Genomic DNA, 13,255 nt, shown 5'->3' with positions numbered 1-13,255 from the left:
GCTCTCCATAGAATTTTCTGATTTTGCATCACTTAGTGGAACAACATTTTCAGATATGTCCTCTAACTCAACGCGTGCTATATCATCTATCTTGCCAACATTGTGGTCCATTTGCTCCTCAAAATTTGACATAATTTCTAGCCTAGTATCATCGTAAAATTTATCCAAGTTAATTTCCATGTCACCAAATAAAATGCTGGTGTTTTCCATGTCTAAACAAGATGGGGAGTTGCCAACATTGGTGGTTTGGTCAACTCTTTTACATGGGCCATCAACATGTTCATCAGAAGGACTAGTGTAAACAGCTCCACAAGATACTTCTGTCTCCCAACTACCTTTTAGTACACTTGTGCCATGATTAGTGCTACTATCAAGTTGATTGATATCTTCCCTATGCAAATTTTTGTAATTGTTCTTTGCAAGGAGATCTCGAGCCAATTCATAGTATTTGTTTCTTATCAAATCCGTCTTGCTTTACAACTCTAGCTGAAAGTCCACATAATTAATGAAAGGAAATTCATTTTGAAGGTTTGACTGGAATTTGTTATAATCATCGTACAGTCTCCTTAATTCGGTTTTAATATCGAGTCGGAAGTCTCATCCCACTTCCTCTGCCATGTAGCTTTTCAATTGCCTGAGATGGACTCAATCCTGTTTCATAAGTTCTACCGGTAGGCTTACTTTTGCAAACTGCACCTTGAAGCTGAATACAGACTTCCAGAATGTTAGATTACCACTGTAATAAACTCAGTCCCAAACTCACCAGAAGACTTAAAGGATTGTTTAAGTCTATATTGTCAAACACTTGGTGTACGTTCCCTGCTGTGTATACTGTATTTTCTGGAATGTGCGATGTTTTTGATTGATATTGTAATATTCTTTGCTGGAACGAAACAATAATAGAACACCAGAACAGACCCGTATTGCTGGTGCACCTTCAAGAACAGTCATGAACAAATGCCCAAAGTCTGGGAAATAAGGATAGACTTATAGAATCAGATTTAATGCTTTGCTGAGCTTCCCTTCCCAAACTGCCGTCTCACTGTTTCATTTGGTTGTTGATTAAACTACAAGCATATGCAATGTTTACTGCTGTTTCCATTTTGTCACTAGTCAATATCCAAATCTTTATTCTTGCCCTTGAAAGTATTTCGATACAAGCTGGCACCCCATCTTGAAGTTTGTCTTCAATAGCAGTGCATCCTAAGTTCCTTTTCAATCAAATCTGCAACCTTGCCAAGTTTCTTGTCCCGATCGCTTAAAGCAGATTTGGCTTCTTTAAACTTCTCGTTCCACACTTCATATAGTTCATTACTTAGATCTCTATAAGCTGAGCATTGTAATATTCTTAGTTCAAGTTATTAGGTCAAATGCTGATTGTTAATTAATAGGAATTTTGTCGAACAGTTCTCATGCAACTGGATTCATTGTAATTACTGCTGTAATGGACTCATGCAGTTGTCAGAAATACAAATGTGATGTTTGTAACTATGTTTAACAACCTGGTATTTTGTGAAACGGTTCTCAAGCAAGAAGTTGCTGTACTGAGATAATGCTCAATTCACTGTTATTGAATTGGACTATAAACCGAACACATGATAACAACCAACATTAAAAACCATATATTCACGCTCAACAAATTATTACAAGTTTCTGAGGAATTTCAATATCAATAAATCGAAACAAGAGATTTGGTGGAACCTGGAACTTGTGTTGCGTTAGAAAACCTGGAGAGATGTTACCCTTCCGTCATGGTTCCTTGCTGAATATGAATACTCACAGTTGACTGTTTTGGAGATCCTACGTTGATCCGCACTTTAACAATCAAATCTGCACACCCTTCAGTGATATTGAATGACTTCCAGCATCTAGGTAGTGAGTGTGGCTACTTTCCAAATGGTATCAAACATGTCTGCAACCCTTTCAAATGATTCTAGCTCATACACCGACTAAGGAATATCACGGGCCATTAGCCATGTTCCCGCGGCTTATACAGGCGGCTCCATATTACTCGAGATCATCTTGTTGTCCCAGTAATACGTTATGCAAACGTGATTCAAGGAAGAGATGTCGTTCCCTGATCTTGCCTTTAACCCAAATACTGCAGGCACCTTCGATTCACTTGTGGTTTATAGCAACATGACCCTCAGACACGGGTCTCAAACTTATAAATAAAATGCAGAAATACAATAGTGACAGACTTGTGATTAATGGAGAACTCGTCTAGTTCTGATGATGCCAAGGATATCACTTCCTGCCCTCACTTCTACACCCAAACTGGCCGCTGTTGAATATAATGCTGAATACGTGACTTAAATCTGAACACGTCTGCAATCCTGGAATCAACCGCTGTCTCATATGATGTCGAAGGCGTGACTCCAGTTGAACATGTTTGCAATCCTGCTCGAGTTGTGACTGAAGGTGGAAGGATGTGGCCGACTCACTGTTTATGCGAGCTGTGAAGTCTCTGTTCTGTATGGTCAAGGCCCACACTAAAGGTGTGACTCTCCCTGCTAAAACTTCCGCCCCAAATTTGTATTGACTCCTGCCTTCTTCCCAGTAACCATTGGCAATTCGTATGACCTGTACTCTCCACCAAGGTACGTCTGGGTTATATTCTGCATTGTATGGCATGCCCAGTCTCCATTCTTTACACACAACTTTCCTGTCTCATTTGAGGAAGGAAGAATGAACTTCTCCACTCACTAGATATAAAGAGATCCTACTCAGATATTAACTTCTTGCAAAACCGATAACCAAAGTAGTTGGGGGCTACATCCCACTACCCAATGCCTAGGGTTTTCATCCTATGGCAATCCAGTCACAAAGTAACCTTTAGAGTTTATCTTCTTGAAATATTTGTTCTATGGTGAAACCTGAACTGATCTCACTCCAATGAGAGGTTGGGTTTTTGTCCAACTTCTAGCACAAATTTCCAAAGATTTTCGTCCTCAGAAATAAACCTGTCACCTCAAGTAACCAGAACAAAGTATTGTACTTCGTAAAATCTTCTTGTATTGCGTGATTCCATAGGATGGCAGGATTCTTCGGTTTGATACCACTGAAATATCCCTTTCTTGATATTTACTAAAAATCCTTGATATAAAACTTACAAATTTAAACTGAACAGTAAACCAGTGCTTGATATAAATTCCAAAACTTTAATCAATTTTATAACCAGCAAATATGCATATGAGAAAACTCATAAAAGTGTGTTTATTTCCTCTAATATTCAGAAGTACAAATTTAAACTAGTAATGGTTACAAATAGTTGCCAAATATCATCAATATATTATACATCAGTAATACAATAACATGCAACAATCTATAAAATCCAATCTTATAAATAGGAATAACAGTTAGATTGGCAATATAAATAAAACTTGTAAGAAGGCTAGGTTTGCATCCAACTTCCAAAAGTTTCTTCAAGGGTTTGCGTCCTGGAAGAGATAACCAGTAACTATTTCCAGCGCCCAGATTAATATTTGTTTTAAATATTATAATCTTCATGCCTTCCCATGTGGAGCTTGTTGTACCTTTATCACTTTTTCCAATGTGATGCACGCTTTTTTAAGCAATGTGGGATAAAGCACCTTTTTGTCCTTTAGTCACTTAAGTGAACATAGTACCTTTTTAAAAATAAAGTGACAAGGTAAATGAATTTTAATAGTCACTTAGTCAGTAAACCATATAATCATCAGGCATTAAAATAATTGATCAAATAAACTCGGATAAGCACCTGCAATAGCTCGTTGGAAAGCTCTCAGCGAGACACTTCCAAACCAACATTGGGATATCAAGAATATTGAGCTCTGTTTACTTACTAAAATAGTAAGTATCCGAACAACTTGCCAAAATTGCTCTAATGGGTCTGAAACTAGAAATGTCTAGGCCAAACCTCAAACTGAACTGCGTAAAGAACCTTTTCGCCCCCGAAACCTAGGCGAAGTGAGCGGGCAACACATAATTATAATGTCCCAGAAAAAGGGGACATTACACACTTTAATAGACTTTTTGCAATACATGTCATATAGAACTTAGTTTTTCGAGCCACATATTATTATACAGTTTCTCACACATACAGTAACTAAAACACACAAAATTGTATGAACTGACAATTTTCACTTTAATAGAGTTTTTACAATATATTGTATATAGAATTATAGTCCAAAATTCCAAATATTACTACAGTATTAGTTAAAATCATCAGCAAATATATTTTGTCTTGGACAAATACATTTGGCCTAAATATTTAATCAAAATTTTGGAGACCCTAATTTTTATTAATGTATACACTACAGTCAAAAAGTCACGATGTTTTGCTTCAGGTATCTTTTTTGTAGACTCACGTGATGAAGATGAAATGCAGATTTAAAACATTTACCAGATTATAAAATCAGATTTGAACGGCAAAATGATATCTACAATAGTAATGAAGTTTATAAGGTCTGTCAAGGGCCACAACGGAGATTTTTTAAATTTCCTTACAATAATAGGTCAGGAAGACGAGATGTATACACAAAACTAAGGCTAGATTATAGAATCAAATTGCATATGCTTAGGAATCTTAACATGCATATGTACCTGACTACTATTCTTTGTTTGAGCGTGTTTGCACATTTAGCTTCTGAAAATAGCCCCCTGTTGCATTATCAGATTTGTTCATCTCGTGCAGTGTAATTTTGGTGTCAGTAGACATCTGCTGTACCACTAAATATAGGCTACTAAGAACCTCCTCATCTGCCTTGAAATTATTGCAAAAATCCAATGCTGGTTTGAGATAATAAGCTGCTGCATGGATGCGCTTGTAAAGCTGCTTATGCCATCTCTTATCAATTATCTCTCAGATTGGGCCATACTTATCCTTAATTCCTCCACATAAAGATCTAATGGCCTCTTTGGCCCTATCCATGCCCTCATATATGTATCCCATAGAGGGCTTCTCCCCATCAACAACTCGTAGGAAATTACTAGGGACTCATTGACCTGCAAACAACGTTAGACAAAAACAATTACGTCACAAGTGTGCATAAAAATAAACAAAACTGCAAAGTTGCAAGCAAAAAAAAAATGCATATAAATTATGAAAGAGTAAAGACTAAATATTAAGCTATAACAAATTTACCTGCACAATCTCTGCACAAGGGATTCAAAAACCTGGCTAAAATAATTGCAATTTTTTGCATTCATCCTTGCAGACTTGTAGTAGTTGTAGCATAGGATGAGGAACTCCACTTCTCACCAACAGACATGTGCCTCAAAGCTGCCTTTGATTGCATCAAGGATCTTAGTGTGATAAAGTTTGAGGCAAATCTCGTGATTGCAGGATGAGCCAACATTTTGCCATGTTTATTGCTCCATAATGCTAAGGACTAGTGCATTATTGTGCATAAATTTGCAAATATATTTGGCCATGATAACGATTTCTTTCACCCATTCAATTTTACCAACGTCCTCCAACATGAGGTCAGGGCAATGGGTTGCACATGGAGACCAATTTTTTTTTTGGGTGCCTCTCCATTAAAAGTTTACCGGCAACAATTTTAAATTCACTGTAATTAGATGTGATGGCAATTTTTTTATTTAAAATTTTGGGTTCCTCTCCGTCAACACTTAAAAGTTTACTTGCCACAATATAACTTGTTACATTATTCGTCACCACTTGCACTACATTTTATTCTCCCCCTCACATATGACTTCCTTAATAGCCTCTCATAAGTATGTGACATTTTTTGCATGTGAGGAAATATTGATGAACTTCAAAATAGGACGGATCCTGAAAATAAAGGAAAATAATTATCAATGGTTGATGAATAACTCATAAATTACAAAATTCAAATATTAATCGTTAAATTAAAATTAAAATTATTCAATGTATTTAGAGAAGTAGAATGATCAATCACCTCTGCAGGAAACAAGAAAATTCAGGGAGTGTACCATTCGGTGTACTGATCCAACCATTTGTCATGACGGTGCAACCCTTTTTTCTTCAAGACACTCGCTGGACTTCTAGCTCAACTTTTGTATCATCAACCATTTGTAACAAGAGGCGGGGCCTTAACTCAGCATCAATAGGGGTTTTAAACCTTACCCCACAAATGGTTACTGTATCTATCATGCCTTGCCAGTAAGGAAACTTGTCACAAATAGATTAAATAAGTACATGTGAGAAAACTATAATAATTCATTGTGATTAAGCATTAGACAAAGCAAACTTCAACCTCAAACTATAAATTTTAAAATTTAATTCAAAATCAATCAAATAAAAAAGAATTACCTGGCTGCAATAAATGAAATATTGCAACAGTACCAAAACTTGCAAATTGATTTTCTTGCACCATTATGGACCTCCTCATTCCAACCCATGCTCTGAAACGAGGGTTGTGTGATAGCGGTAGTGGGTAGGACAAAATAATTGTCTAGCCTGGATCTTCAAATTCTAGGACCAAAGCTAACAATACTAATAGAAGTAGGAGTAGAAGTAGAAGCACTAGCACTAGCAAAAGCATTAGGATGAAAGGGAGGCATGGAAGAACCCTCTCTTACACAACCTACAGATGCTGATGCACATACGGATGCGGATGAATGAGAACCAATAGTAGCTAACTCATCCGATAGCCTCTTCTTATTTTCCTTTTGTTGTTCTAATGTTTCTAATTGGACATAACAAAAACGATCTGCCTTAGGAGGTGCTAATGCACATGGCTCAATATCATGGCCATGTATGTCGACAATATGGTATTTGAATCTATTTATGCCACCATGATTAATTTCTCAACAAAACTTGAATTTCGTTTGTAGTCTTGTTCTACCAGTAAATTCTTCAGTGTGTTTTCAAGCCTAATCCTTTTGATAATATCTTTAGGCTTAGGTTGAGGATTAGGAGCCATTGGGAAAAAAGAAATTGTTTCCAAAACACGAAGACTATTGCAATTAGACAATTTCACAAACAAATTACCATTTGTGCATTGCATTTAATAATTTTATAAAGTTATAAGCTAATAGAAAAATATAAGCAATCTCTACATTTGTGCATTGTATTTTTTCATGAAAAACTTCAAATTTCAAAAGAAGAATTTGTTAATGTTTTACCCAGAAATAAAAATAAACAACAATAATCAAGATGAAGATCAATAAGACAACAATTTATCCTAGGAAAGCCCTCAAACTCGATGGGAAAAACCCAGCCACACCCAAACAATATCTCTTTTATTAAATAAAAGAAGTTCGATTACAATGATTTCAATTGAATACCATACTTATCACACAAAGCAATCATATTTATATATATATTGAATTGAGAGACTCTTCATATTATAAGTGAAGGTCTCTTCATTTATTGAATGCGAGTCTCTTAATATTTCCAAACGCATGTCGCTTTGCATGTCACATGTCTCTTCATATAATAAAATGTCAGATATTTAGGACAAGACACCTAGAACACCTTGGATTCCATGTCGCACTTACTTGGAAATATCATTATAAATCTTTTCTTTAGCTGTTGATGCAATAAAGGGACATTTTCTCAATTTTAAAATATAGCAATATCAGAGGTAAAGATCTCTATCACAACTATAATCTTCAACACTCCCTCTTAGCAAGGGAGAGATTTTTAGTATGGCAGATACACATTGCTGCAACCAAAAATGTCAAACCAAATTCTCATCATAGATTTTCTCAATAAAACACTCTTATGTCAGCATAACATTATTCACCATTGTTACTTCATAAAAGCATAAGATTAAAGTCATGAAGTCACACACATGACTTCCACTATGTCTACTTGCAGAGGGCGGAACAAGGGCTTTCACCTTGAACTTCTCTCAGAGAAGAATGCATTTGCACCATGGCTACTCTTAAAGGGTGAATCAAGGGTTTTCACCTCAAACTTATCCCACAGAATAATGCATTTCCACCATGCCTACTTGTAGAGGGTGGAATAAGAGATTTCAACTCGAAATTCTCTCGCAAAGAAGAACTTATTAACAATATGTATAAGAATGGCTGAGATTCTCTTTGAACAGAGACTCCCTCTCAGCAGGAGCAACATCCTCACTTCTTTGATTATTACAACAAGAAGCTGATTCCAAGTTGACCAAATAGGGAGCTTTAGTGGTAACAGTGCTACACAAGCTTCCAAGGAATTAAACATTCTCCTTCTGTTATGCAACCTCCCTCTGAAGCTGAATGGTCTCCTTCTGAATAGCATTTCTTCCTCTTTAATGACGATATGTATTATCAATTTAGTCCCATGACTGCAAGCAGTGTCCCCATGATCATTTCTACAGTCTGCATGACTGCATATAATCTCTCATCATCCCATTGGTTCTTGATCTGTCCTGCAACCAAGAGAGATTAATAACTCATAAAATCAACTTATCGTGAAGAGAAATAAAAAACATACAAATTCATTATCAATATTCGAAAGTATAATCATAGAATACTTATTCCTTTGCAATCTAATCTTCTTCGAAGAGAATCTCAGCCCACACAATAATCTCTTTTAACAATATTGAGCATATCACACAGATTGACTATACAAAACAAAACATGTCTTAATCAGTGAAAATGCCTTGCTGAAGCTTGTTAGTCAAACAAGTGAAAATCTCGTTTGAGCTAGTGAGAGTTGATGATGCAAAGACAATTCTAGATCACCGCAAACATATGAGCCTCTTGGAGACCACCCAACATAAAGAGCAAGGCAAAAAGAAAGAAGAAAAAAGGAACATCCAACTCCCGAGAAGGAGAAATACAGAAACACAACTACTGATCATATTTGATCACATACAAAATAAATCTGTGGCATATATCATAGAGATATAACAATGAATAAGCACCAGAAGACATTCACACACACAACTGTCAGATCCTGTGTTGTTAACTCTCAGCCACAATATAATAATCATTGCAACTTGACAATGAAAAATGCTTAAATCACCATGGGAATGTGGTCATACCAGGCTACAGCAACATTTTATTGAACGATACAGAATATTAATGGTATATGTACGAATCTGCTCAAAATATTGTGTTGGCTTTGAATAAAAGATCCAATGACTCCAGCAACAGACTCAACACATTAAATCATAAGAATTGCACTCTTCTTAGACTTAGTTTCAATACATTTTATTATTCTGTTGACAGAGACCTGACTCAAAAGACACAAAACCTTCCAATAAATTTCCAGGAAAACAATGGTACGTAGGCTACCAACCCCATGTAAGCTGAAACGATTAACATGAACTGATATCAATAAAAGAAAACCAACTTGACAAACATAGGCTCTACTTCACAGCTCAGAGGACCTTGTGATACTATCACAAGAGATTTCTGACACAATTGATCTGGCCATACATTTGTGCAGCAAACAGACTACCTTAAGCAATGTCTGAAATGCAATGAGAAATACCAAACATTTGTTTGGAACTCGAAGAGATCAAACAAACACAAATGCAATAGTCCTCGAATGTACAAAAATTGTTAATGGCTCTAAATTAGTAAATTAATAATCTAGTTAATATGGATAAAATTAAATATTTTTTTGCAAACCACTGTGCTTAAAAAACATTATAATTTTATCCAAATAAGCATGGAAGAAACTAGTTAAATCTAGAATAAATATAAATGAGCAAATATATCACTGAACCTATCTCTATCTATTGGACTAGCTCTGTCATTATTTGCAGGCTTATTATTTCTCAAAATATCAGATATGCTTAATGCATGATTTATAATTTCTCTTTCATTTCACAAATATAGTCATCACAATTATAGATAATAGGAATTTGAAAAGAAGCACGGACTTTATTGAACTTGATAATTGTCACAATGGACTTCTATTTGCAGAACGAGCTAGCAATCTTGGAATTTATCCATTTAGTAGTGGAGACAATGGATCGTCACTTTGGAAATGTGGTGAGTGTACATTTTATGTATTTGATTATATGGAAAAATGTATTTGATTCTCCTGTGAAGGGTTTCCTTAACCAGTTTGCATATTTTATAGAATTTTCCAGCAGAATAGTTATGGCATGGTGTATGAATTCATTTTCATAATCTTCAAGAGAGTATGCTTAGAGTTGTGTTTGAATCTTTGAAGCAATCTTCATCAAATAGTTTTGATACTTTATGCGATTAGATCTGGCCAGCCAAGATGGCTAAAGAAGGGTTTATTAGCTTCTGTAAAACTTTGATGGTGTTGAGTTTATAACTTTATACCCTTCTTTATTGTCCCGCTGCTCTTTAACGATTTTTTATTTGTACTGATTGCAGTGTGAGCTTGATATAATGTTTCATTTGGAGAAAGCTCACTTTATGCTAGAAGAGATGGTTATGAATGGATGTATCGTGGAAACAAACAAACAAAATATACTGACACCAATTCAGTTAGCGGATAAAGCTTCATAGAAGTTTGAAGGAAAGGAAGCCCACACTAGAACTAATGCATACCAAGAATTTAACAAGGAAACTAGGCATTTATGGCTGGCCTCTAACAGATGAAGGCCTTGGTATTCGAAAGATCGGATGGTTCCTGCACTGTAATTTAAACTTCAAATGTAAATTCAGGTTACAACATTTAAATAGCGCAATTTTTTCTGAGGTTATATTTCATTATGGCTTATTCTTAGTACAAAATTATATGGTCCTCCGATTATGGTTGCACTGTTTGCATTAATCAAATTTTTTGCTAATATTGGATAAGAAGACAAGAACCGTACAATCATTCAATGTGTATTATTTCTTGTTTCCAAGTTTTATTTCAGGAATGTGATTATAATTGTAGTTATTGTCTCCAATATGATGCAGTCAACGAGTGTGTAACGGGATGCAAATTTGTAACTAAGCCTATTCATGCAATTGCTGAGTGCATCCTTTATTATTTGTTGCATCTAATGCTTGTGAGCAATTAGAAGGTGATTTTTTCAAAAGAATATGGCTTGATATCAAATGTACTTCTAGACATGCTGACATAATTGGATATTTGTGAATTTTGAATACATCAATTAAATGTGATATGCTGCTGGAGCTTGATCCATCCTAATCTGAATTAAATGTGTTATGCTGTTGGAGCTTGATCCATCCTAATCTGAAAGATCATTTAGATTTTTTGAACAGGAAGTGCAAATTTTTAGCAACTGGATATTAGCCTGTTGCTTATAATGGGTGGTTGACTAGCCTTGTCATTATTGTTGTCACCTTGTATCAACTCTGAGGAATGATCTGAATTGGAATTGAAAGCTGTCAACCATGCACATTTGTTAGCTTTTGCCTTGCATATTGCCAATTTAAGTTGTGTTCTATGTAGTTCTATAAACATGGAAACTTGTATTCTTAACTCCCATGTAACTCTGCCATGCAGTATTACTATTTTGAACCTCTGACTACTGTCTGCAAATTACCAGAAAAGTTAACATGCATTTCAATTCACTGTAACCCCCATGTTCAAAATCAATAATGACTTTATATGGTTTGTTTTTAATAAATTTATTTGACCACCTTCGAGGAGCCTAATTTGCAGCACTTTTCATTGAGACGTGTATTATCAAACTTGTGCTTGGTTGGTTATGTAACTTCCACAGCGAGAGGGACCAACTTCGAGACCAATAATTGTGATAGGATGTGAAAGCACAAGGGTGATAATTTGAACAACAGAGAACTGAAACTGGTAGAAGTTTCACTTTCATCACTTTCATAAGACATCTTCTATCCAAAAAGAGTAAATTACAGGCATTGTAGAATTTTCAGTAAGTGGACCCCTATTGAAAAAGATTACGATAAAAATAATATAAATGAATTTTTTCTTTTGGGTATGATTGTGTAATAGTTTTTTACTAACAACTTTTTGGATCACACTACATGATCCATCATCAGGATGCAAGAGAGCCAAAGAGAACAAATTAGTGGATTGCAGACCAAGCAAGACTTAAAAAGAGGCCAAGGGGAGAGGGAGAGACATGCCGACTGAGGTTGACAAGAACAAATGGGTAGAATAAAAATAAGACCTAGAATAAAAAGCAACCAATACCAACTAAAGAGAGACAATAATAAAAAAATAATTTTTTTTCACCATATGTCTTGTCTAGGTGCCGACTCATAGTTAGTTAGCATGCACTAATTGGAGACATTTGGGAAGTTTATTATGGGAAACTTGAGAGGATGTAGCATACATAGGCACTCAATTGATTTCAGGACTTGGTGGCAATAGAGAAGGTCAATAAGATTCATGCTTCCGTATCAGTTGGAGGTATAGAATCATATCGAGTAGGGTGGAGGGGTGAGAGCATATGCATAAGGATAGGCTTTGATTTAGAGACATTATTTGACCTAGGTGCAAGGCCAAACAAATGGCTAGGATTTGGGAGGAGCTAAGGCCATGGACACATGACTAGGGGATAGAGGAGAAAAGCTCGAGGGAAGATTAAGGCACATGACCCTTAGTTGAGGTTAGTCACAACCTTATTTGAAAGGGATGCACTTTAATGGGAGAGGGAAGAGGCAAGGGCTTAGTGGGACTAGGCACAAGTAGAGAGGGATAAGTATAGGTAGAGGGCATAATCCGTGATGATCTTAGTTGAGGTTAGTCACAACCTTATCTGAAAGGGATGCACTATAATGGGAGAGGGAAGAGGCAAAGGCTTAGTGGGACTAGGCACAAGTAGAGAGGGATAAGTATAGGTAGAGGGCATAATCCATGAGGGATAAGTATAGTTATAGGACTAGGCACAACCTTTTATGTATTCCACAATTTTGGGACTTTTGATGTCTTAAATTTCACATGGTCTTATGTAATCCGTGAGAGGGACTCTGTTCTGTAAATATAAAGGTAGCGTCATTAAAAGAGAGTATAATTGGATCTAGATTTTATTCTCTGCAAATAAAATCACTTTCATGGATGAGACAGTAGTTTATGCAATGGGAGTTTGTGTTTTCATGGCGATAGGTATATTCCCTGATCTCTGAAGGACTGATTTGATCGTGTTCTCAGAGTGTTTGATTGGTTTGCTTTTATCGCTCGAGACCCAGATTTGTTGCTTCAACATCTAATAATGTAATCTTATTCACAGTGTTGAATCAGTAAGAATGTGCACAATTTCTGGTAAATAAATTCACAGTTCGATATAAACTTTTGACATGTTAAATCTTGGTGGATGTTATGTGGGCTTTTAATGCTTGTAAGATGAGCTTTGATCACACTCTTATGATTCGTAAACGTAGGTCATGATAAGATATATTCCAACGTTGCTATATCACAATC

General features: G+C 35.8%; 1 protein-coding gene across 1 annotated transcript in view; it reads left to right on the top strand.

Moving 5' to 3' along the window:
* Positions 1-10,782, top strand: part of LOC149550924 (SNARE-like superfamily protein) — a 33,940-nt gene extending 23,158 nt beyond the window's left edge. Inside the window, exons 3-4 of the mRNA XM_089786489.1 lie at positions 9,847-9,915; positions 10,273-10,782. Of these exons, the coding sequence (XP_089642615.1) occupies positions 9,847-9,915; positions 10,273-10,407 (204 nt within the window). The 3' untranslated portion in view covers positions 10,408-10,782. The remainder of the gene's footprint in view (positions 1-9,846; positions 9,916-10,272) is intronic.
* The last annotated feature ends 2,473 nt before the right edge of the window (positions 10,783-13,255 follow it).

The sequence above is a fragment of the Cupressus sempervirens genome, chromosome 6 (assembly GCF_028749045.1).
Source record: "Cupressus sempervirens isolate cs-2001-9-10 chromosome 6, ASM2874904v1, whole genome shotgun sequence".
Taxonomy (NCBI): domain Eukaryota; kingdom Viridiplantae; phylum Streptophyta; class Pinopsida; order Cupressales; family Cupressaceae; genus Cupressus; species Cupressus sempervirens.
The sequence above is the reverse complement of the archived record's forward strand: the minus strand, read 5'-3'. Positions and strand labels throughout refer to the sequence as shown.